Source organism: Amia ocellicauda, chromosome 5, assembly GCF_036373705.1.
Source record: "Amia ocellicauda isolate fAmiCal2 chromosome 5, fAmiCal2.hap1, whole genome shotgun sequence".
NCBI classification, from domain to species: domain Eukaryota; kingdom Metazoa; phylum Chordata; class Actinopteri; order Amiiformes; family Amiidae; genus Amia; species Amia ocellicauda.
In genome coordinates, this window is record NC_089854.1 from 27,791,227 (window position 1) to 27,817,803 (window position 26,577).

General features: G+C 41.8%; 1 protein-coding gene across 1 annotated transcript; it reads left to right on the forward strand.

The window, feature by feature from the left end:
* Nucleotides 1-11,813: 11,813 nt before the first annotated feature.
* On the forward strand, nucleotides 11,814-25,967 carry LOC136749974 (uncharacterized). The gene is made up of 5 exons (XM_066704653.1): nucleotides 11,814-11,881; nucleotides 18,029-18,179; nucleotides 22,217-22,402; nucleotides 22,630-23,432; nucleotides 23,746-25,967. The coding sequence occupies exons 2-4, from the start codon at nucleotides 18,042-18,044 to the stop codon at nucleotides 23,308-23,310; spliced, it is 1,005 nt and encodes a 334-aa protein (XP_066560750.1). The 5' UTR covers nucleotides 11,814-11,881; nucleotides 18,029-18,041; the 3' UTR covers nucleotides 23,311-23,432; nucleotides 23,746-25,967.
* Nucleotides 25,968-26,577: the final 610 nt, after the last annotated feature.

Genomic DNA, 26,577 nt, shown 5'->3' on the forward strand with positions numbered 1-26,577 from the left:
GCAGTTTATGCCTGGTAAGGACAATGTTGTGGCAGACCTCCTGTCACGCTTCACTCTGGCCTCTACTTCCACAACCCTGCCGCCACCACTGGAAGAGGACCTGGTGCAACTCATCCATACTCCTCTCCAAGCCACCGTGTCCCTGAAGGAACTGCAACAGCAATCAGCAGCGGACCCCCTTCTGACTACCCTTCGTGCTTATATTCAGAAGGGTTGGCCCACCCAAGTGACCCCTGACCTTGTGCCTTATTCCTGTGTCCGGAATGAGCTGTCATGCTGGGGGGGGACATGCATTGCCAGAGGTAACTGTGCAGTAATCCCAACATCTCTCCAAGGCCGTGTCCTGTCCATGGCCCACGAAGGGCATCTTCGAGTGGTCAAATTCAAGCAGCGCTGCCGTGACATGGTATGGTGGCCAGGTATCGACCGTGAGATCGAGACTCTTGTCTGGGAGTGTGCACCGTGTCTGGTCAGTGGGAAGACAGGGCCCTCTGTTCCGCCCCCACTACAGCCCCTCGAGTGGCCAGCCAAGCCCTGAGACCATTTACAGATGGATATCTGCGGGGAGCTGCATAATGTTCCCCACCATCAACGCTTCTTGGTTGTAGTGTATGACTTGCACTCTAAATGGCCTGAGGTGGCCCCCATGGGCACAGTTACCTCATTCTCCGGTGGGGGGTCCCCCGAGCCATAACCACGGACAATGGGCCGCAGTTTGTGTCAGCTGAGTTCACGTCCTATCTGGCAGCACAAGGAACTGCCTATTACCACCCCCAGGCCAACGGGGGGGTGTAACGTTATAACCAGAGTCTGAAGAATGGCATACGTGCACACCTGGCTCAAGGGTTCCCCTTCATCTCTGCCCTCTCTCAGACTCTCCTGCACTTTCGGGCTATACGCCACACCACAACAGGAGTGTCTGCGGCATTGCTCATGCTGGGATGGGAACTGGAAATACCACTGACCAAACTCTGTCCACCCCCTCAGTGTCGACTGATCCACGCAGTGGCAGCCAGAGTTGAGAAGTACCAGCGGACCATGAAAGACAGGTATAACAAACATCACCAGGCCAAACCAACTCCTATAAAGGTGTCTGACTGGGTCCGGGCTCGCCGGCCCCAACGCAGCAATAAAATCGGCTCTTTCTGGTCCTCGCCCCTCCAAGTCTCCCGTCAGCTGGGACCGGCTACCTTTCAGTTGGCCAACGGTTCTCGTTGGCATGCCCGCTGCCTACGCAGAGTGCCTGCTCCTACTGCCACAGTGGTGGGTGATGGTTGTGCCACAGTCCCAGAGGTTCCACCCACAAGGCTTATATTTCCCTTCTGGGACACACCCTCAAGGGCCTGACATAGGCATAGAGGTGGAACAAAAAACAAACATACAGACTGTAAAAGCAAAACACAGGGAGGGAGAGAGAGTCTCAGGTTCCGGTGGTGTCCGGGCTTTATTGTGGTTCATGGGAGTAAACGGGACAAAACACAAGGGGTAAAAACAACCAAAACAAACCGTCCACGCAAACCAGTGTGCTCCGCGCAGTCAGGGTTGGGAGTGTCAGTCATCCTTCTCAGCAGGTTAGCTGCCTCCGTCGGGGAAGGAGAGGGATTAAATAGACAAGGCACAGCTGGAGCTGACGTCACAATCGCCTCGGTGCTCATTGCCGCAGCCTGTTAGCGAGGGAGCGACAACACAGCTGCGGTACATGAGCACCTCATCAGCGGCGGCAGCAGCAGCCGTGCCATAACTACCGTACGGCCTGGGAAGCAGCTGCTCTTTAGTGAACCGGCGCGCTTTCCCACCGGTTTTGGAACCGAACGCTGACGTCACTGATGTGGGCGTTCCCAAGCGCGTAGTAGACGAGAAACACGGCAGTAATGATCAGCACCGAGGACTTTAAACCCTGTTATACATCACAATCAAACTCAATAAAGCGTCACACACAGCAGTAATGATCAGCACCGAGGACTTTAAACCCTGTTATACATCACAATCAAACTCAATAAAGCGTCACACACAGCAGTAATGATCAGCACCGAGGACTTTAAACCCTGTTATACATCACAATCAAACTCAATAAAGCGTCACACACAGCAGTAATGATCAGCACCGAGGACTTTAAACCCTGTTATACATCACAATCAAACTCAATAAAGCGTCACACACAGCAGTAATGATCAGCACCGAGGACTTTAAACCCTGTTATACATCACAATCAAACTCAATAAAGCGTCACACACAGCACAGATACAATGTAAAAACCAAACAAAAAAACGCGAGATCACACATGTAGCAGAAACGAAAATACAACTATACGAATATGCCTTTTATTTGTATTGATTTTTATTGATGCATTAAGGGATTTACACCGATTCGCTATTTCAGACACTTTTACTGTATTGAATAAAATACAAGTTAGAGTTAACATGCATTCGTCACCGCGCACACAGTTCATTATGAATTTCATTCATTTTGTGTCGTATTTTTACTTTTATTCTTATTTAAAAAACAATGACTATAGGCCAGCCTATGGATTATGGATGCGGCTGATTTGGGGGTATTTGCGGCGCAGTCGAGGGCAGATCAATAAACTGTCGGATGATCTCAGCTGATGTTGATGGTTTGATGGGAAATTGTGCTTATTGTGCTTCAGTCTGGGATGATGGTCCCAAATCACTGTTGCATTGTCCCTGTTGCCAGATACGCATCAATACTCTTATGTGTTAAAAGTCGCCCTGGATAAGAGCGTCTGCTAACAAACACATAATAATAACAATAATAATAATAATAATAATAATAATAATAATAATAATAATAATAATAATCCATTGTCAGCGCTGCTGGCGTGTGAGCACAACCCGGGACACGTGACTCGTAGGGGCGCTGGATTCAGTGTGACACCGGAGCAGATAATGACAATTTCATTATAAAACAACATTTCTGTCCAATCTACATCGTCGCAGTAACTCTCTTCATCATCATCTCGCTGTAACACGGCTTTCCTGTCGCGGAAGCTGCGCTCAGTCGTCTCTCATTGCTGCCATTTGCCAACAACTAACTAGTTATTGACCTGTGAGACATATTGTTACTGTAGTGTCTCTGACAGAGCGCTGTTGCTGCTGATTTCGCTCATTTCTAATAAACTCTCCTCGCTGCTCGCGTCTCTGCCGGCATTTTAAACATGGCGGCTGCGCTCCGGCCAATCACTTTCTGTGGAGACGACTTAACCCCGCCCCCACACTGACGTCACGGTTCTTAGGTTCCAGACCAGCAAGTTTTTGGTGCCAGAAAAAGCGGCTCCGCGGCACCGAGACAGTCTTCTGCGGGGGAAAAGCAAACAATGGGTCCAAATCAGGCACCGGCTTCTTGTCTGTGGAAAAGCGCTAACAGACACACACTCAATATACATACACACAAGACGAATGGCTCCTACACTCATATCAAGAAGAAAGTCATTGAAAAGGAACACAGGTTGCATAGAAAGAATGTCGCCATTAAAAGTTACTGGTAGAGAATTCCAGGGTCACAGAGGCAGAGAAGGATTTATTTTTCCTCCACACTGGACAGAGCTACATATAATACAATAATATTGTGTTTGTGATCTCTTACACTCGATTAGGACCGCAGCTCACTACTAATATATCTTTTTGTACTGTATTGATGTGTAGACCACATATACCAACACTTCCACATTGTGTACAATGTTCTGAATATAGAGATTGCATTATAATTGCTGTAAACACAAAATTGCCTTATCACTTCCCACACATGACTAAATGTGTTTGTGTTAAGAAAGGGTTGTGTGATCCGGGGTCAAGGTGGATGAATAGAAGCAGTTCATAAGCTCAGTAGATCAAGTGCGCTGAAAGTCTTCATTATAAACAGTGCACAGTCCGCACAGGGAAAAGAACAAGCACAGCAAATGCAGTAGAAAAAAATGATTTCTCAAAAAAAATGCAGTTCCTCTGAACAGAGATTTTAAAATTTTGATATCCAAATGTATATAAAGTGTCCCTGAGCATATTTAATTTGTGTGCAGGCTAAAATACCCAAGTCAAATTGCCTATTATCTACAATAAATATTCTTGCTTACAGATTGTCAGGATTTTTTTTTCTTTCCCTCCATTGATCGTGTTATTTCATAGTGGTGCGGATTCAATAATCTGACCTTGCCTCTCCAAAGCCCAGGCGCAACTGCCGAAGTGATTTCATGCTCCCTTGTAAAATAATTTTTAGTATTTTTAAAATACAAAAATACAGTAGTTTATTTTGATAGATATTGTGGCTGCTGCATTTCATACACTTAAAATTAAGGCATTTGGTATCTTATTTTCAAATACATTTTGATGTATCTTTGCCCTTCCCTGCTCTGTCAGCCGGCGCATAACAGTCACACGATGCCTGTGAACACTGTGATCTAATACAACAGCAACACCAGCAACAGCGACTGTCCGCCTCTGAGTCTGCGCCGTCCTCAACTGCGCGCCTCCTCCGCTCGTCTGCGCCTGCGCTGCTCGGACTTGTCTCCGCGGTTGAGGGTTGCCTCAGGTCGGATAGTCCGCCATGGGCGGCAGAAGATACCCTGTGGCAGACTGCGCAGTTTGCCTTGTACTGGTGTCCGGCTGCACTCAGGCCTGTATCGGGACAGCCTCTGTCTCTGTACGGACTGGCGCTGGAGCTGACGTTACTCGCGGCATGTTTAATCCCGGTGCGCTGAGTGACAGGCAGACACCCGCCGGTGCGTCTCATTCAGTACTCTGCGCTCGGCCTCGTAAACTCCTTTGGTTTTATTATTTCTCATTTCATTCCAAGTATGTGAAATCGTAGTGTGTGCAATAGAGTTGGGTGTGCACGAAAATACGGGACAAATCGCGTCCCGTATTGACTCAGTAATTTTATTTTTCAGTACTGGATCCCATATTATTTGGGACGGGTGGCAACCCTACCTACGGGTCATGTGTCCCGGTAAAAGAAGACCAAATACACAATAACTTAGCTGATGAGTGCAACTTTAACTACGTATTTATATACAGATTGATAATCACAATGTACATGGAATACTCACGTCCTAAAAGTTTAAACACATCAAGAAACACTATTGTTGCTGCTTATTCAACAGTTGTACAAACGCAATGACGACTCGCTCTGTTCACAGCAGTTGTCACAGGCATGCGCTGTGCGAGCGATCACACGCCAGCAGTGCTGACAATTTATTATTATTATTATTATTATTATTATTATTATTATTATTATTATTATTATTATTATTATTAGCAGACGCCCTTATCAGGGGCCACCTTCAAAACATAAGAGCAGGGACAATTCAACAATGATTTGGGACCATCATCAATAAGCAGAATTTCCCATCAAACCATGATGGCATTAACATCAGCTGAGATCATCCGACAGTTTATTGATCTGCCCTCGACTGCGCCGCAAATACCCCCAAATCAGCCGCATCCATAATCCATAGGCTGGCCTATAGTCATTGTTTTTTAAACAATAATAAAAATTAAAATGAAATGAAAATATATCCACTCATACAAAGTACACTCACCTAAAGGATTATTAGGAACACCTGTTCAATTTCTCATTAATGCAATTATCTAACCAACCAATCACATGGCAGTTGCTTCAATGCATTTAGGGGTGTGGTCCTGGTCAAGACAATCTCCTGAACTCCAAACTGAATGTCTGAATGGGAAAGAAAGGTGATTTAAGCAATTTTGAGCGTGGCATGGTTGTTGGTGCCAGACGGGCCGGTCTGAGTATTTCACAATCTGCTCAGTTACTGGGATTTTCACGCACAACCATTTCTAGGGTTTACAAAGAATGGTGTGAAAAGGGAAAAACATCCAGTATGCGGCAGTCCTGTGGGCGAAAATGCCTTGTTGATGCTAGAGGTCAGAGGAGAATGGGCCGACTGATTCAAGCTGATAGAAGAGCAACTTTGACTGAAATAACCACTCGTTACAACCGAGGTATGCAGCAAAGAATTTGTGAAGCCACAACACGTACAACCTTGAGGCGGATGGGCTACAACAGCAGAAGACCCCACCGGGTACCACTCATCTCCACTACAAATAGGAAAAAGAGGCTACAATTTGCACAAGCTCACCAAAATTGGACAGTTGAAGACTGGAAAAATGTTGCCTGGTCTGATGAGTCTCGATTTCTGTTGAGACATTCAGATGGTAGAGTCAGAATTTGGCGTAAACAGAATGAGAACATGGATCCATCATGCCTTGTTACCACTGTGCAGGCTGGTGGTGGTGGTGTAATGGTGTGGGGGATGTTTTCTTGGCACACTTTAGGCCCCTTATTGCCAATTGGGCATCGTTTAAATGCCACGGCCTACCTGAGCATTGTTTCTGACCATGTCCATCCCTTTATGACCACCATGTACCCATCCTCTGATGGCTACTTCCAGCAGGATAATGCACCATGTCACAAAGGTCGAATCATTTCAAATTGGTTTCTTGAACATGACAATGAGTTCACTGTACTAAACTGGCCCCCACAGTCACCAGATCTCAACCCAATAGAGCATCTTTGGGATGTGGTGGAACGGGAGCTTCGTGCCCTGGATGTGCATCCCACAAATCTCCATCAACTGCAAGATGCTATCCTATCAATATGGGCCAACATTTCTAAAGAATGCTTTCAGCACCTTGTTGAATCAATGCCACGTAGAATTAAGGCAGTTCTGAAGGCGAAAGGGGGTCAAACACAGTATTAGTATGGTGTTCCTAATAATCCTTTAGGTGAGTGTATATTCATAATGAACTGTGTGCGCGGTGACGAATGCATGTTAACTCTAACTTGTATTTTATTCAATACAGTAAAAGTGTCTGAAATAGCGAATCGGTGTAAATCCCTTAATGCATAAACCTCACTGTTTCCACGTGAGGACAATTTCCTATGAACAAGGGAAGGCTAAAGTGTTCAATTTAATATGTTTTATATAGGCTGAATTTTATGATTGTGGTTATGAATATGAAATTAATCTAGCATTTGAATCCTTAACGGTCTCGTAATGAAGGAATGAGGGGAAAACACGTATTATTTTGTGTCAGCTTATAAACAAATAAAAGGCTGTTATCTTAGCATATTCGTATAGTTGTATTTTCGGTTGTGCTTGTCTACATGTGATCTCGTGTTTTTTGTTTTGGTTCTTACAATGTATCTGTGCTGTGTGTAGTGTAGACCTGAAGGAGTTTCATTTTGATGGTTAAATAGGGTTTCAGTGCCTCGGTGCTGATTATTATTGCCGGATGTTTCTCCACTTCCATTCCGCGCTTGGGAACGCCCACATCCAGTGACGTCAGCGTTCGGTTCCCAGGCCGGTGGAAAAGCGGGCCGGTTCACAAAAAGATCAGCTGCTTCCCAGGCCGAGCTCGGTGGAAAAGCGCTACCATACTACTAGTGAAATTCCAAACTTTTCTAAGATTTTAATGAAGGAGGCATGGTTCTTCAAGCATTTTCAAGCCCTGAAAATCAGTTTTGCATTTTCTATACTTTTTCCAGACTTCCAGACTAGCATAGTGGTTATGTCTAGTCTAGTGGTTAGACCTCATCTGGAATACTTTTCAACCTGGAACAAAGACTACGTGGGGACTTGATTCAAAATCATGAAAAGCATCGACAACATCAAACCAGAGGAGCTTTTCCAGATCAGCAGGGACACACGGACCCGGGAACACAAGGCTTCAAGGCAGTCAAGACGGAAGACATGAGACACTTCTTCACACAGAGATCGTCACAATCTGAACAAACTCCCCAGTGATGTGGTAGAAGCTGAAAATTTGGGAACATTTAAAAATAGACTGGATAGGATCCTTGGATCACTTAGTTGTTAATGGACACCAAACGAGCATGATGGGTCGAATGGCCTCCTCTCGTTTGTAAACTTTCTTATGTTATTATGTTCTTGAAGTCTAAATTGGTCACTTTCATGATCTCCTCGTCTCCTCCCCGCATCTCTTGTCTATTAACCAATGAGGGGAGGAGATGAGGGGAGGAGAAGAGACAAAGAAAGTAAAATTGCTGCTGAATACATGCAGGGTCCAGCATCTTCTGCAGCTGTGGAGCAGATGTTCAATATGGGCTCATATCGCCAGATTCCTGCTCATTGTGAGATTAACTGTTTGAGACCCTCATGTTTTTATGCAAATATTTTCATTAAAACTTTATAAGGTCTATTATTGTGTAGGTTTGTTATTCAAAGTTGAGCTGCTGCATGTATTGCTGGAAAGATATCTACCTTGCACACATAACATATAGTCAGTCCTATAATAATTTTATAACAGTTTAACTACAAACGAAATATGGTCATAACATGACAGAGAACGTAGAGACATCTGCAACTCAAACTTTACTTTCAATTGGAGTCTTCATGAGTTTGTTGTGATATACAAATGAGATTGTATTTTCAAATACAACCCAGTAATTAAAATACAAATAACTGAAAACACAGAATATCAAATACTTGTGGAAATACATATTGGCTGTATTTGCAAAAAACATGCCAATACTTTTGAAAAGTATTTCAAATACATTCAATTAGTAATTGTGAAACAGGATTCAATTTATAATTTTTCAAATAAGATTTTGGAAAAGTATTTGATGTAATTGGAAAAACAGAAAATATGTATTATCCTGCTACCAGGACGTCCAATGTTGACATGGGTGAATTGGCATTTATAGTCATAGAAGGCAGTGAGATTAATTGAATATAACTGTTTCTTGTTGTAGTATATCTGTGAGTTTTCAGTGTGTTTGGATTGGATAGGAATGTGAATCTTTCAACTGTGCAAAGGATGTTGGCAAGCCAGCTCTTTGAAAGCCAACTTCATTGTCTTGAATGCCTTCACCTGTTGGCCACTGTATCTTGTATGAGAGGTGATGAGACACTAATGTACAGAATTTGTATCGATGGGTGCAAATTACAAATTTGCTAGTATCAAAACTGTCTTCCTTTCAAAAGGAAGATTTGAGCGAGCCTTCAACTCCATTGCAATGTTCTGATGAAGACAAACCGTTGAAACACGTCAACATTGTTGTTTGCTGATCTTTTGAAATATGAAAGTGTAAGAATAAAAGTATACAGATTTGGATTATTCCATGGGAGTTGCTGTTCCTTATCTTCTGTGGTCCTCCTGTGGTCTTTCTGTGGTCCTTCTGTGGTCCTTTCTTATGTACAGATTTTGTATTACATTTAAAATGTATATATATACACTCACCTAAAGGATTATTAGGAACACCATACTAATACTGTGTTTGACCCCCTTTCGCCTTCAGAACTGCCTTAATTCTACGTGGCATTGATTCAACAAGGTGCTGAAAGCATTCTTTAGAAATGTTGACCCATATTGATAGGATAGCATCTTGCAGTTGATGGAGATTTGTGGGATGCACATCCAGGGCACGAAGCTCCCGTTCCACCATATCCCAAAGATGCTCTATTGGGTTGAGATCTGGTGACTGTGGGGGCCAGTTTAGTACAGTGAACTCATTGTCATGTTCAAGAAACCAATTTGAAATGATTCGACCTTTGTGACATGGTGCATTATCCTGCTGGAAGTAGCCATCAGAGGATGGGTACATGGTGGTCATAAAGGGATGGACATGGTCAGAAACAATGCTCAGGTAGGCCGTGGCATTTAAACGATGCCCAATTGGCACTAAGGGGCCTAAAGTGTGCCAAGAAAACATCCCCCACACCATTACACCACCACCACCAGCCTGCACAGTGGTAACAAGGCATGATGGATCCATGTTCTCATTCTGTTTACGCCAAATTCTGACTCTACCATCTGAATGTCTCAACAGAAATCGAGACTCATCAGACCAGGCAACATTTTTCCAGTCTTCAACTGTCCAATTTTGGTGTGCTTGTGCAAATTGTAGCCTCTTTTTCCTATTTGTAGCGGAGATGAGTGGTACCCGGTGGGGTCTTCTGCTGTTGTAGCCCATCCGCCTCAAGGTTGTACGTGTTGTGGCTTCACAAATGCTTTGCTGCATACCTCGGTTGTAACGAGTGCTTATTTCAGTCAAAGTTGCTCTTCTATCAGCTTGAATCAGTCGGCCCATTCTCCTCTGACCTCTAGCATCAACAAGGCATTTTCGCCCACAGGACTGCCGCATACTGGATGTTTTTCCCTTTTCACACCATTCTTTGTAAACCCTAGAAATGGTTGTGCGTGAAAATCCCAGTAACTGAGCAGATTGTGAAATACTCAGACCGGCCCGTCTGGCACCAACAATCATGCCACGCTCAAAATTGCTTAAATCACCTTTCTTTCCCATTCAGACATTCAGTTTGGAGTTCAGGAGATTGTCTTGACCAGGACCACACCCCTAAATGCATTGAAGCAACTGCCATGTGATTGGTTGGTTAGATAATTGCATTAATGAGAAATTGAACAGGTGTTCCTAATAATCCTTTAGGTGAGTGTATATATATATATATATATATTTTAAATGTAATACAAAATCTGTACATAAGAAATAACATCCACACATTGGGACTGAACGTGGAACACTGAACTCAGAGCGCTGTTTATAACCACAGCGCCACAGATATTCATCTGAAACTTGATATAAGTGCCTATAGCCACTGCAGACAAGTGTCCTGATTAGTTGTATATGAATCAATTATTGGAATCTCCAATTAATGTATTAATTCAGAAAAAAAAAAGTATGTGTGTACATATTTATATAGCCTACCTATACTTATATGTACTCTATACACAGCTATAGTCTAGATTGAAGTAACTATAGTTACTTCAATCTAGACTATATCTGTGTATAGAGTTAACTATATTATATTAACTATATCTCTAACCAACTGGGCACACTGCGCATGTCCAACCCAATCTCCACCATGTGACTTTGGTATATATATATATATATATATATATATATATATATATATATATTATTTTTGTGCAGAGTGACATATTTTTTATCGTATATGATATATCCACTTTGGTATACATTTTTTTCTGCTATGTGAAATATCCACTTTGGTATATGATTTATATTTTTGTGCCATATGATATATACATTTTGGTATATTATTTTTTTGTTTTTCTACTATATGATATATCCACTTTGGTATATGAATTATTTTTTCTGCTATATGATATATCCACTTTAGCCACTTTATTTTTTCTGTTAATTTTCAATTGAACGGCCCTTTGTTTTCTCACACACGCTTACGCTTCACCAAGGGTGTCGCTAGACTTCAGGTCACCCGGGGCTGACGGTGATTTCTCCGATACGAGCACGGTGGGGGCGGGATGCTAACGGTGAGCTCTCCGGTAAGACCGGGGGGGGGCTGACGGTGTTTTCGTATATAATAATATAATCGCGCAGAAATACCGTTATGGGAAATAATCACAATTGGATCAAAAGACCCGGGGATATTACTAAGAGGTAGAAGGAACAACCCAGGTACAGAACGGTACTGAATATAATGAATGTACACAGTTATCAAGTAATTAAATAACTTATACACCGTGGTAGTTCACCTGCCAGCAGCCCTAGCGGAGATAGCCGCATATTAATTAAGCCTTTCCATCTCCGTTATAGTATATAAAACATGAATAAGTTGGGGCCGAACCAGCACATTTCCCACACAGCAGGGTGTTCCCGCGTGTCTGTACTAATATGATCAAAACTGTACTTTGTTGATCACTGTAGTACTCTATCCTCGCTCTGTGTAAGGCATCGGCTATTTGTGACGTCATTGCATGTGCTGTTGCCAAGGAGATCGACAATGCAGTAACAATGTATGAACGCAGACTTCAATCAGATAAGACAGTGCGAAACCAGAGAAACCAGTGCTAGCGTTGGATACGTCAGCGCGACCACTCATCACACAGTAAGAGATTTATTTGATAAATGGTTGCGTATTTAACTGGAGCGTTCGGTTTTTTATCCTGAATGAGAGTAAAAAAATTAGCGCATCATGTACTAATACCGCCTTATACTCGGTAGCAGTATGGCAAGCCGTTGTGTGACTTTAATCCATAATTGCTGATATCAATAATTCAATTGCTGATATCAAAAATTAAATTTTTGATATCCAAAATATTTTTTTTGATATCAAGAATGATCAGGTATTTTTGATATCAACAATTGTATTTTTGATATCAGAAATGTAATTCTTGATATCAGAAATGCATACTAATTAACATCCGTTGACATCCGTAACTTAACCCTTTACACTCCACCCCATTATTTTCAGATCATTATAAATATATGTATCAAATACGTTTATCAAAATATGAATAATACAATAAAATATAGAAACTAGAGACCAGGAACATTCATACAATGTCTGACTCGCGTATTGGATTTCTGATATCAGCAATTGGATTCTTGATATCAAAAATGCATACTAATTAACATCCAGTTAAGGATTAAATGTCACAACAGCGTACCATGAATTGCTGATATCAGCAATTGTATTCTTAATATCAGCAATTATAGATTAAATGATACAACGGCTTGCCATATAGCAGGGCCGGCCCGAAGTACAGGTGGACTAGGTGGTCGCCTAGGGCCCCAGGATATCAAGGGGCCCCGCTCCCATCTAGGGATATTACAGTTTTACAGTTTTTGAAAGTCTTAACATTCTCTAAACTGTAAGTGCAATTGTTTTATGGGACATCACAACTCTATTGCATGTCTGCAAAATGTAGTAACTCACCCAAAACATTTAATTCATGCTTCAAAACCTAGTTATTGTGTCAGTAAATTTGCCAGTGCCACCAAAATGAAAAGTCTTTTTGTCATCGTGTGAGCCGTACTGGTCAAAATGTTTAGATGTTTTCTCACTATGGCAGTCAACCCTGGAAATGTTTGTTATTTACAAATTTCAGTTTTGTTCTACTGTTGTGTTGACACTGACTGCTTACTGTACTATACAAGAATGTGAGTTTTGTCTAGCTGAATGCTATTGTGCATCACACTGAGCTTTTTAGATACTGATTTCAACAGTAGGTAAAAGTTTACTGGGAAAAGTCATTACTGAACAACACTGTAGTACATAGAAAAAGGATATGCACATTTGTATGTATGTATTTGTATATATATATGTCTTTGTAGCAACGTGTTACATGTAAACAGAAAGGTCACATTTGCATGTCCATGTTTACATATTTCTTACATGTAAAGTCATATATAGTGAACAGAAAATTTGAATCAAAATGACATCCATGCAAGAAAAAAAAACGCAACAATGAAAATACCTGCGGTAGTTCTGTAACAAAACAATAAATTGTACCTCCTCACGGTACGTAACATTACAAGTTCCCATCATCTTGGTGGACATCCTGTTGCTCTTCTTGGTCTGGCCAGAAATTTTCATCATCATCACATCTGATGTTTTCCCTTGCAATGCACCGGGTGAAAAATCTCCTTGCATTGGGCAACCATGCCCTGCAATGATAGCCTGTGATGTCCTCACAAGTAGCATTCATGGCATCTAACAAAGACATCTGATCTTGTGCCCGATAGTCATATACTTTCCACCTCCATGTTGAAAAAAACTCTATTGGATTCAGGAATGGGGAGTATGGTGGAAGCAACTCCATTGTTATCCTTTCATGCACAGCAAACCATTCCCTAACAATGTTGGTTCAGTGGAAGCTGACATTATCCCACACAATTACATAATTTCTCAAATCTGGTCTAACAAAACCTCTTTCGTGTTCTGGTATTAGGTCTCTGTAAAGTGTATTTAGGATGGCTAGGAGAAGTTGGGTGTTATAGGGCCCAATGTGTGGAATGTGTGTGCTCACACCATTCTCAGAAATGGCAGCACACATTGTAATATTGCCCCCACATTGGTCTGGTGTGCCAATTGTGGCTCGGTGTCCAATGAGATTGCGGACACGTCTCCTGCCTTTGGCCAGATTGAACCTAGCCTCGTCCACAAAAACAGATATGTTGGTCATTTCATGACCTTCGAGCTCCATTATTCTCATATAGTAACACAGAAACAAAATATAAAGTTAGTTTTACATAGCCTATTCTAGAATCAGACAGTTTAGTAAAGAAGAAATGTTTTCTGTTCTTATGGGTATCTACAACTTCAAGAAGTACATACAGGCATCATTGGAGTACAGTAAAACTCCCTGTACAATATACCATGTGCACACCAATGGTTTACCTGGACATACTGGTACCGCAGCTCCTTCACTCTGTCACTATTCTTCTCAAATGGCACCTTGTAGAGTTGTTTCATAGTCATCTCATTTGTTTTCAAAACTCTGTCTATAGAGGAAATGCTGACAGAACTGATATTTGCGAAGATATTGTTGTCATTTATGATTGCACTTTCAATCTCTCTTAGCCTGATGGAATTGTTGGCTTTGACCATGCTGCAAATGTGTTGTTCTTGCTGATGGCTGAATACTGCTGCTCTGCCACCAGCATGAGTTCATTGTGCAGTTCTATATATGACATGTAGAATTCACAAATAGATCATGTTACAGATAGTATACAATATTCAAATTGTGTTGCATTACTGTATATTCCTCATATACATATCTTACAGTACATTGTGATTTTCAGACTTGCATTAACATTTACAATAGTTGCTGTATTTTTGTGAATGAAATTCTGTAACAAAAGTAAAGATAAAAAGTAAAAAAGTACATATTTACCCACTACTGACTGTTTGCACAATTGATGACACCGTGGACCGGTGTACTCTCCGACCAGCCTCTTCCATTGTAAGACCATGGTTTTTGGCATGGTCCACAATTGTGGCTCTGATTTCATCAGGGACTCTTATTCTTTGCCTTCTACCTCTTCCTTTATTATGTCTTCCCCTAACACTACCACCACACATTCTTACACATCTGCTTATTTCTCTTCCACGAGCATGTAGCTGCTGTTCAGGGTTGTGATGTTCCTTCATGTTCAAAAATGGTAGTGATTGTGCTGTGGGCAAGCTCCATGTTTATTATTATATTTATCAATTAACTAAATGCAAAGTGAGTGAACAGAAGAAAAATCTACATCAAATCCATATTTGGTGTGACCACCCTTTGCCTTCAAAACAGCATCAATTCTTCTAGGTACACTTGCACACAGTTTTTGAAGGAAATCGGCAGGTAGGTTGGCCCAAACATCTTGGAGAACTAACCACAGTTCTTCTGTGGATTTAGGCAGCCTCAGTTGCTTCTCTCTCTTCATGTAATCCCAGACAGACTCGATGATGTTGAGATCAGGGCTCCGTGGGGGTCATACCATACCATCACTTCCAAGACACCTTGTTCTTCTTTACACTGAAGATAGTTCTTAATGACTGTTGTTGTGTGTTTGGGGTCGTTGTCATGCTGCAGAATAAATATGGGGCCAATCAGATGCCTCCCTGATGGTATTGCATGATGGATAAGTATCTGCCTGTACTTCTCTGCATTGAGGAGACCATTAATTCTGACCAAATCCCCAACTCCATTTGCAGAAATGCAGCCCCAAACTTGCTATGAACCTCCACCATGTTTCACTGTTGCCTGCAGACACTCATTCATGTACCGCTCTCCAGCCCTTCGGCGAACAAACTCCCTTCTGCTACAGCCAAATATTTCAAATTTTGACTCATCAGTCCAGAGCACCTGTTGCCATTTTTCTGCACCCCAGTTCCTGTGTTTTCATGCATAGTTGAGTCACTTGACCTTGTTTCCACGTCTGAGGTATGGCTTTTTGGCCGCAAGTCTTCCATGAAGGCCACTTCTGACCAGACTTCTCCGGACAGTAGTTGGGTGTACCAGGGTCCCATTGTTTTCTGCCAATTCTGAGATGATGGCACTGCTGGACATCTTCCGATTGTGAAGGGAAGTAAGCATGATGTGTCTTTCATCTGCTGCAGTAAGTTTCCTTGGCCGACCACTGCGTCTACGGTCCTCAACGTTGCTCATTTCTTTGTGCTTCTTCAAAAGAGCTTGGACAGCACATCTGGAAACCCCTGTCTGCTTTGACATTTCTGCCTGGGAGAGACCTTGCTGATGCAGTAGAACTGCCTTGTGTCTTGTTGCTGTGCTCAGTCTTGCCATGGTGTATGACGTTTGACAGTAAACTGTCTTCAGCAGCCTCACCTTGTTAGCTGAGTTTGGCTGTTCCTCACCCAGTTTTATTCCTCCTACACAGCTGTTTCTGTTTCAGTTAATGATTGTGTTTCAATCCTACATATTGAATTGATGATCATTAGCACCTGTTTGGTATAATTGTTTAATCATACACCTGACTATATGCCTACAAAATCCCTGACTTTGTGCAAGTGTACCTAGAAGAATTGATGCTGTTTTTAAGGCAAAGGGTGGTCACACCGAATATGGATTTGATTTACATTTTTCTTCTGTTCACTCACTTTGCATTTAGTTAATTGATAAATATAATGTATTAACATGTCTATTTTTGAAAGCATTCTTACATTACAGTATTTTTTCACACCTACCTACAACTTTTGCATAGTATTGTATATGCTTCCAAACTTGATTGGTTGATCGGTAAGACTGTGATTCCTATTTCATTACTATGTCACCTGGCAAGTAATTTGCCTATTTATCATAGATATTTATGGTATATACATGTATGTCTGACAGATTTTGATAATTGATTGGATCATTTTGCATGTGATGGCTCACACGATGAAAGAATGTTTAGTTGTGAAGAGTATAACAATTTCACTGAGAATCAACTCATCCGTTTTGATCAGCAAGCCATGTGCATGTAGTTATTGTGCAAGTTGTACTTACTCTTTTGCACACATGCCAAAACACATGCAATTTGTGTAAATTAATAAGACATTAAAATCTGCTGTGAACAAGAAACTAATTGTTCAGAGATTTGAATTTAATGTTTTGAAAAAAATAATTCTCATTTGAGAATTGAGCCAAAGCGATTGAGAAAAACTGTAAAAGAATAATGCAAATTTGTGTTAATGCTTTCATTAGTTGCAGGGTATCGTTAATGTATTATGAACGTCATTGTGTGGGAGTAGATTTCTTCTTTCTGTTTTACACCCTGAGACAAATAAATTAATATAATTACCGTGGTGAAATGATATACTAACTTTGTTTTGTTTTCTGTAAAAAGGGTGATGTTCCATGTATAAACTTAGTTTAACGTGAAACTGTTTCAATACTTGTCAGAGACGTGTGTTTACTGCATTTTTTTAACATTTCTTACTTTTTATCTAAGATATCAATGCCGATCTCTAAAATGTATTTATTTTATTATTTTGTAATCCACGGCGCAACCAAGACTTCTGTGCATATGTTCTTTCATTAAAATTATGTTGTAGGCTAGCAAAGTATAAAGATATGTTTGTCCACACCATTTCAGTGTTTTCATTACTGAGATTATAGCGGAAACAATGCAGTGGCTTTTATGGGTGAGCTCTGATTGGCTGATAATGTCACATGTTTCTTGGCATATGTCATATCCACTGAAAAAAGCTGACATATTCATAGATTTTCAACATATTCATAGCCAAAGCTGACATTCCTTTCCATAAAGCTACAATTTTGACTTTAACGGCCTCTCATACAATCATACGTGAACAGACATCCATATACCAAATGTTTTTGACAATAACATTACTACTGAAGGTATTGGTACAGATGATAAAACATTTTCAACTTGTTTCAACATGTTTCAACATTCCGATCAAACGTCAAGTGTCAAATTTAGTTCACTGTATTTAATTTTGGAAAAACAGATGTATATTATAAATCCGGACTCAAAACCAAAATGTAAAAATAAATTTATTGAAGACATAATTTCCATAATTTTCTTATTCTTCTTCGGGTTTTTTCTCACCAGTACGTTAGAAACGTCCCTTGTGTACATCATGTTTCTGGTGCTAGCCGGGGGACTGTTAGATGATGATTATGTAATATAATTATGTAATATGATGTGTATATATGATGTAAAACAAAACATGTCATCAACTCTAGCTTTGTATACATTTAAATTATAAATGTGACATCTCTCTTGTTGTTTGTTGTTTTAGATAAAACACACAGATGAGAAATCAGCGTAAAGATAAACAACTAAACAGGAAAACACTGCTGAACAGTGGAGCTGTCTTTATCTCAGAATTAGTTAAGCTGTGTAAAGCATCAGCGATCAACCCAGATGTGACAGAGGCATTAATTACAGAGGTACACTCGTCCTGTCCATTAACAAAAACATTGCTTTTTGTTCTGTCTGCATAAAAGCAAATAGTTTAAACAGTCTGTCATTCAAAACTAGGACCCCGTTCACACTTATTAGGCTGGTCCTGGGCCGCCTCAAATTTAGTCCGGCTTTTTTTTGAGACCCCGTTCACATTTGCGGTTTTAAGAGGCCTAAGTGCGTCACATATGTGGGCGAAAAGGAGGTCTAAACAAAATGCCTGCCGGGAATTAAACAAATCTGCTCAAACAAACCAGTTACACATGACATTAGGTCTGCTTACAGGTGTATGCGATGTATTTATAATCACAACTTATTAATACTGATGTATATACACTCACCTAAAGGATTATTAGGAACACCATACTAATACTGTGTTTGACCCCCTTTCGCCTTCAGAACTGCCTTAATTCTACGTGGCATTGATTCAACAAGGTGCTGAAAGCATTCTTTAGAAATGTTGGCCCATATTGATAGGATAGCATCTTGCAGTTGATGGAGATTTGTGGGATGCACATCCAGGGCACGAAGCTCCCGTTCCACCACATCCCAAAGATGCTCTATTGGGTTGAGATCTGGTGACTGTGGGGGACAGTTTAGTACAGTGAACTCATTGTCATGTTCAAGAAACCAATTTGAAATGATTCGACCTTTGTGACATGGTGCATTGTCCTGCTGGAAGTAGCCATCAGAGGATGGGTACATGGTGGTCATAAAGGGATGGACATGGTCAGAAACAATGCTCAGGTAGGCCGTGGCATTTAAACGATGCCCAATTGGCACTAAGGGGCCTAAAGTGTGCCAAGAAAACATCCCCCACACCATTACACCACCACCACCAGCCTGCACAGTGGTAACAAGGCATGATGGATCCATGTTCTCATTCTGTTTATGCCAAATTCTGACTCTACCATCTGAATGTCTCAACAGAAATCGAGACTCATCAGACCAGGCAACATTTTTCCAGTCTTCAACTGTCCAATTTTGGTGTGCTTGTGCAAATTGTAGCCTCTTTTTCCTATTTGTAGCGGAGATGAGTGGTACCCGGTGGGGTCTTCTGCTGTTGTAGCCCATCCGCCTCAAGGTTGTACGTGTTGTGGCTTCACAAATGCTTTGCTGCATACCTCGGTTGTAACGAGTGCTTATTTCAGTCAAAGTTGCTCTTCTATCAGCTTGAATCAGTCGGCCCATTCTCCTCTGACCTCTAGCATCAACAAGGCATTTTCGCCCACAGGACTGCCGCATACTGGATGTTTTTCCCTTTTCACACCATTCTTTGTAAACCCTAGAAATGGTTGTGCGTGAAAATCCCAGTAACTGAGCAGATTGTGAAATACTCAGACCGGCCCGTCTGGCACCAACAACCATGCCACGCTCAAAATTGCTTAAATCACCTTTCTTTCCCATTCAGACATTCAGTTTGGAGTTCAGGAGATTGTCTTGACCAGGACCACACCCCTAAATGCATTGAAGCAACTGCCATGTGATTGGTTGGTTAGATAATTGCATTAATGAGAAATTGAACAGGTGTTCCTAATAATCCTTTAGGTGAGTGTATATAGACTATTGATCAGTTCTATATTTTCTTTGAAAGTAATCTTAACCCTTTGCAGCTGAAGCTTTCTAATATAATTTAAAAATGTGCTGGTTCAATGGGGAATCGAATTAATATATTTCCCTTTTCAAATGTCTATCTTCGGTTCAGCAAGTCTAAAAGTGCTGTTATACAATTCACCCGAAAGCAAAGCACATTTAGTAGGACATCTACATTAAATCACAAGAAATCGTATGCATTATGCAATCGTACGCATTGAAAGAAGGCTTCTGTGATCGCTTCTATAGTTATATCCTCAGCAGCGCTCGTACACTTCCTTTCGGTTTATCTTCCATCCACATTGTAAACGGTGCTTTAATTTCTGCATCGTCCCAGTTGTTACCTCCAACGCCGGCATGTGTGATTGTACTGCTCAGCTCAATATAATCACATTTCGCATTGCATAGTAAACAGCTGATCTCGTTTTGAAATGCACTGATTTAAATGGAAACCTGCTTTGGTTAAATTTATATAGTTTTAATGCAAAATTGGGATAAGTGAATAAAGTTACCTGGTCCCGTTCACAATTTCACAATACAATTTTCAAGTGTAAAGTGCATACTGTTAAATTTCAGACTTCAATCATACTTAGTACAAGAACAAACAATAGCAAGATTACCAGCTACACAATTATTTTTTTATCGACCGAGTAGTTTGAACTGTTTACATCATTATAACTCATTTAGCCTATACTTTTTTATTATATATAAAGATGTGAGCTAGCGAAATGTATCTGTACATTTAAGGCTATAGATTGATATGACATTCAAACAATATAGAGAAAATGCTGTTTGTCTTGTGCAGTCGTGTAAGCTGTTTGGTGCTTGTATTTTACGTCTCCGTTGGTGAGAAGCGGCGTCTCCTTTAAATCAGACACACAGTCTCTGGGGGCGTGGCTTGAGTTGCATAGCTTGAGTTGCGTCACACATTGACGTTTCCCACCCGGCCCAGGGCCTGGCACGCCATATTCACATTTAGGCTGCCTTTCGGCCACCTCAAAAGATTTAGGCCGGGTGAAAAAGCGAGACCGGCCCAGGTCTGCCTTAATCTATGACCCCGTTCACATTTGAGTTAAGGCGGCCCTGGGCTGGCCTAATGCCCCGTTTCCACTGGCGGACGCGTCCGGACTTGTAGAAGGGAAGAGGGAAGAGATCAGATACATTATATTGGAAGACCCGTGTGGGATCATGAAGAAATTGCATTAGCAGCATGGATTGAAATCCACGTACAGAAACAATGACTGCTTGCAGTTAATATCCAAGTGTATTAAAAACTTGGATTTCACAGGACCAGTGCAGTGCTGTGACTAATAAACTGAAGGATAATAATCGGATCGGTAGCAGCCGATTTTATTAATATTTTATGAACAGCTGGACGGTGTTTCATGCTGTCGTTTTGTGAATGGCGTGCAGGACAATCCTCAGAGACAAGCAGTAGGAAGGCGATCACGATTAAGTTAACGTGTGCCCATTTACAAGTTAAATTAATGAATAAATAAATACAGCAGATCTGGGTTTCCCTCTAAAACATTAAGGACTGGTTTAATAAATGCGTCCATAATCGCCATGACTGAGACATGCACACTTTAGTTGAATTATAATCTGCTATATTGTAGCTGGATGAATAATCGTGAAATGTGTGTATTTTGTTTCAACTGTAACTTGCCCTGGTTAAGGACGTCTAATAAGTAAATTATAAATAATACGGCAAAAAGTATTGTTTGCAGTTACAAATCTGTAGTAAGAGTAATAAGTTAAGGGAGTCACGCTGTGCCGTTTAAAATGCATATATACTAGCACAAATGATGACGATAATAATAACAATACATATTTGCTATTTAGTGTTATTGTCGCACATGGAAACGTATTCTTATGGGAACATGCTTGTCTGAAAAAATGTTGTCTCTACACGTTTAGCTCTTCCTAATATCTCTTAACAGAAACGTGTATTTATTACGCTGTTTACAATCATCTAAAGCACAAAGAATAAAATAGACACAAAAGTCCTTTCCACGTCAGGCTCTATCGCTCATAGTGTTGTTCTCTGTCTCTGTTTTTAAAATGAAACACAAACCAAACCCACAGTCGCTGCTCCTCCCATCAGGATGGATTCACAGCGGCCTGGTTTTACAAAAAAAGCTCTGGGACGCGTCTGAAGATGGAACGGCATGGCACGACACGGACACTTAAGCCAGTGGAACTGAGGCATTAATCTCAAATATGAATGTGGTCTAGGTATCACAAAAGCAGAGAGAAACATTAAAAAATATAACAGATTATTAACGATTACTTAACTTGCATGAGTAGAGATTTGTTTTAACAAAAGAGGAAACATGGAAACATGCATAATATTATTATTTATTTATTAGCAGACGCGCTTATACAGGGTGTAAATAATGTTTAATCAACTTGCATGTTGTTCTCTGATCAGGTACTTCATAGCATATTCTTCCTGGGTCACATCCATGAGAGTGCACAGTGCAAGCCAATTGTGCCACAAGATTTCTTCACCTCTGAAGAAACATATGAGAGCTTTCTGAAGGATTTTCCAAAAGCTTTCGAACAGTATTGCAGTTTTCTGCCAACACGGACTCCCTTTTCCATTCTCCTCGAAGTGGTGAGTGCCTGGAAACACTTCCAATCTTCTTAACAACAGAAACTTTTTAAAGTATTTATTGATGTCTTGAATTCAACTGTATTGCTACTGAGAGGGTCTGGGCTAATTTATGGTCAAGAGCCACTTTCTACTATCAAAATTTGGATTTGGTCTAGTCCTTAGTGTCAGAAACTGAAAAGTGTTTCAGTTCAGCTACATTAATCTTTTTTTTGGTATTTGGTATACAGGTCACAAAAATGACGGAGTGCAGTGACCACAGTGCTGTACTGAAGAAGCTCGGAGACTTCTGCAATGCAATGGCTGCAAAAGAAATCGATGACCAGTATAGAAACTGTTACACTTTAAGATCAACTGTTGTCAGCACTTGCAACTTCCAGGATGAGACAGGAAAGAGCTCTTCAGTGTATTATGGCGCGTCACTGTCTTGCAGTGGTAAAGTGGAGACTAAGATAATGATTGCACTCTCCTGCATTCATACATGGGATGACGCAGTGGCACATGCAGTTCAAAATGGTGAAAACGGAGCATTCCTCCAGTTGCCCGACGGGGTGAAATGCAGGGCCTACAAATGGAATCCCACAACTGGTGACTTCATGGAGGAACCTCCCTGTGAGAAGTGTCATAGGATATTCCGGAACATCAACTACCAGCCTGAATACACAGAAAGTGACAAAACAGCACAATGGCATTATGGAAATTGTGCAGAGACAGAATGTCTCAGCCATCTCCTGAGAGGAGAGGAAAAGGTGAAGTCTGAAACAGTGGCTTACCATCTAAACGAAGAACAGGCAGTTGACAAGGCAGAGATCATGAAGAAACTGAAGAAGAGAACAGCTGAGTGGCTCAGATCAAGAGGGTTTAGAATCACAGCTGATGAAATACATTCAAGGTTCTTCCATGCAAACTGAATTACTGGCACAGAACATGTTGACAGCACGTCAGTTCCTCCTGTGACAATTCGTTGGAGCACAGAAGTGCATTTTCTAACTAATTCAGCTAGCTGGATTGACTGCAGGCCTAGAAGGCCAAGGTATGTATTGTTTGTTTTATTTAATAATTTAACGATAAATAAATTAATACATTGGCAGAAACAGTATCTATTCTTCACTGCTTGGAAACATTTTTGAATAAAAACTGCAGTTTGATATGACATTTCCTGCCAATGCTAACCACTAACTATATATCAACTAGACCTACTGCTGCCCATTGTTATACACATATATATTATACATATATATTATAGTATTAAAAACATGAAATGCATTGTATAATAAATATAACAATTTTGTGTTTCGTGGCTTTATAGATGGCTTGTGATTTATCTGAAGGCTTCTACATTACAGGATGCCTACATGGACCAGCGGACGCAGTCACCAAGCTGAGCTAAGTACTGATTGTTTGTTAGTTACTTACTGTAATGGTGGGGGGTTGCTGTGAGCAGTGAACCCAAGCGCTGAGCAAGGAACAGGTAGAAGATAGAGGCAGCAAACAGGAATAACAGGGAGATCCAAAAGGCATGGTCAGATAAACAGGCGGTGGTGATCAAGGGAGTTGAGAGGTAGACATGACAGTACCCCCCTCCCCACGGCCGACCTATGATGCCAAAAAACAGCGGTGGCGAGGACGTCCATGAGGCCAGGGAGCAGGATCTTCAGGATGGTCTCCGTGAAAGTCACTGATGAGGGAAGGGTCGAGGATGTCAGAGGCTGGCACCCAAGAACGCTCCTCTGGACCGTACCCCTCCAAATCCACTAAATACTGGAGGCTTCCTTGGCGACGGCGGGATCTGAGAAGTGACCGAACCACATAAGCAGGTCCTTCATCTAGGAAGATAGGAGGAGGAGGGGCGTTGGCAGAACAGGAAGTGGGGTCATGTTGGCTAAGGGAGTCGGTGACTACTGGCTTAAGGAGGGAAACATGAAAAGGGGGAAATCCGGAAATGACCAGGTAGCTGAAGTTGGTAAGTCACTGGGTTGATTTGTCGTAAGACCTTGTAGGGACCAATAAAATGAGGACTTAACTTCTTGGAAGGGAATTTGAGCCGAATGTCCCTGGTGGAGAGCCACACCTCCTGCCCCGGCTGATACTGTGGTGCTGGTCATCTATGACGGTCTGCCTGTGTCTTCTGGTGCTGAACAGCCCATTGAAGATGTACATGTGCTGCCTGCCACACATCCTGGCTTCGGCGGAACCAGTCGTCGACAGCTGGAACATCAGTGGAATCTCTTTACCCGGGGAACAGAGGTGGCTGATAGCCCAGAACTCTGATGATAGCCAGATGAAAGACTGACATTAATATTGAGGGATTTGAGGAACATGGACCAGACTCTGGGTGTGAACTGGGGACCCCGGTCCGAAACAATATCTTCTGGTAACCCATATATCCTGAACACCTGGGAGAAGAGGAATTCAGCTGTTTCAAGAGCAGTGGGGATGCCCTTCATGGGAATGAGATGGCAGGACTTGGAGAAACGGTCAACTGCTACTAGGATAGTGGTGTAGCCGCAGAAGTTGGGATGGTCTGTTAAGAAAATTGATGGTGATGTGAGACCAGGGTAGGTGCAGAATGGGAAGTGGTTCCAAGAGACTGGCAGGGAGCTGGCGAGATGGTTTGGACTGGGCACAGGTGGGACAGGCAACAACGAATAGTGTGACATCCTGGGTTAAGGTGGGCCACCAAAACTGTTTCTGGACTATGGATATTGTGCGGTGAACTCCAGGGTGTCCAGAGGCAGGAGATGAATGAAGCCAGTGAAGGACCTGGGAACGCACTGAGCTGGGAACAGAAAGTATGGGTTGTAGGACAATTTGGCGGCACTGGATCAGAGATGAGAGCTTGTTGAATGCGATCCATAATGTCCCATTTAATTGGAGCCACTATATAGGTAGAAGGTAGAATAGGATCTGTGGAACAATGGACAGCATCGCCATCAAATTGACGTGACAGGTCATCTGCCTTTGTATTCTTAGATCCAGGACGGTAGGTAATTGTGAACTGAAAGTGAGTGAACCGGACTTAGAGGCATCCACCTCAACCACAAAGGGGAGAGAAGAATCAGGGTGCTTCAGGATGGGAGCTGTGGTAAAGAGTGTCTTGAGGCGATGGAAGATGTCGTTAGCTGCATTGGACCAGGACAGCGTACAGGGAGATCCTCGGAGAAGAGTAGTCAGGGGAGATACTACAGTGCTGAAATTTCATATGAATTGCCAGTGAAAGTTGGCAAAACCCAGGAATCTTTGTAGCTCTTTTATAGTCCGGGGCTGAGGCCATTCCGTAACGGCTTTCACTTTGTCAGAGTCCATATGCACGCCGGTAGTATCGATCACATAACCCAGGAAAGTGATGTGGTGTTGGTGGAACATGTACTTCTCAGCCTTCACGTATAGTCCGTTCTGTAAAAGACAGTGAAGTACTTTTCGCACACGGGAGATATGTTCAGGAAGAGTCGGTGAGTAGATTAGAATGTCATCAATATACAGTGCATCCGGAAAGTATTCACAGCGCTTCACTTTTTCCACATTTTGTTATGTTACAGCCTTATTCCAAAATGGATTAAATTAATTATTTTCCTCAAAATTCTACAAACAATACCCCATAATGACAATGTGAAAGAAGTTTGTTTGAAATCTTTGCAAATGTATTAAATAAAAAACAAAAAAAGCACATGTACACAAGTATTCAGAGCCTTTGCTCAATCATTTGTTGAAGCAACTTTGGTACCAATTACAGCCTCAAGTCTTTTTGAGTATGATGCTACAAGCTTGGCACACCTATTTTTGGGCAGTTTCTCCCATTCTTCTTTGCAGGACCTCTCAAGCTCCATCAGGTTGGATGGGGAGCGTCGGTGCACAGCCATTTTCAGATCTCTCCAGAGATGTTCAAGTCTGGGCTCTGGCTGTGCCACTCAAGGACATTCACAGAGTTGTCCTGTAGCTACTCCTTTGTTATCTTGGCTGTGTGCTTAGGGTCGTTGTCTTGTTGGAAGATGAACCTTCACCCCAGTCTGAGGTCCAGAGCGCTCTGGAGCAGGTTTTCATCAAGGATGTCTCTGTACATTGCTGCATTCATCTTTCCCTCGATCCTGACTAGTCTCCCAGTTCCTGCCGCTGAAAAACATGGGATGGTATTGGCCAGGTGATGAGCGGTGCCTGGTTTCCTCCAGACATGACGCTTG

Coding starts and splice junctions, on each gene's coding strand:
- LOC136749974 (XM_066704653.1), top strand. CDS start 18,042: ATGAGAAATCAGCGTAAAGATAAACAACTAAACAGGAAAACACTGCTG. Junction 18,180..22,216: donor CAGAGGCATTAATTACAGAG/GTACACTCGTCC, acceptor TTCTCTGATCAG/GTACTTCATAGCATATTCTT. Junction 22,403..22,629: donor TTTCCATTCTCCTCGAAGTG/GTGAGTGCCTGG, acceptor TTTGGTATACAG/GTCACAAAAATGACGGAGTG.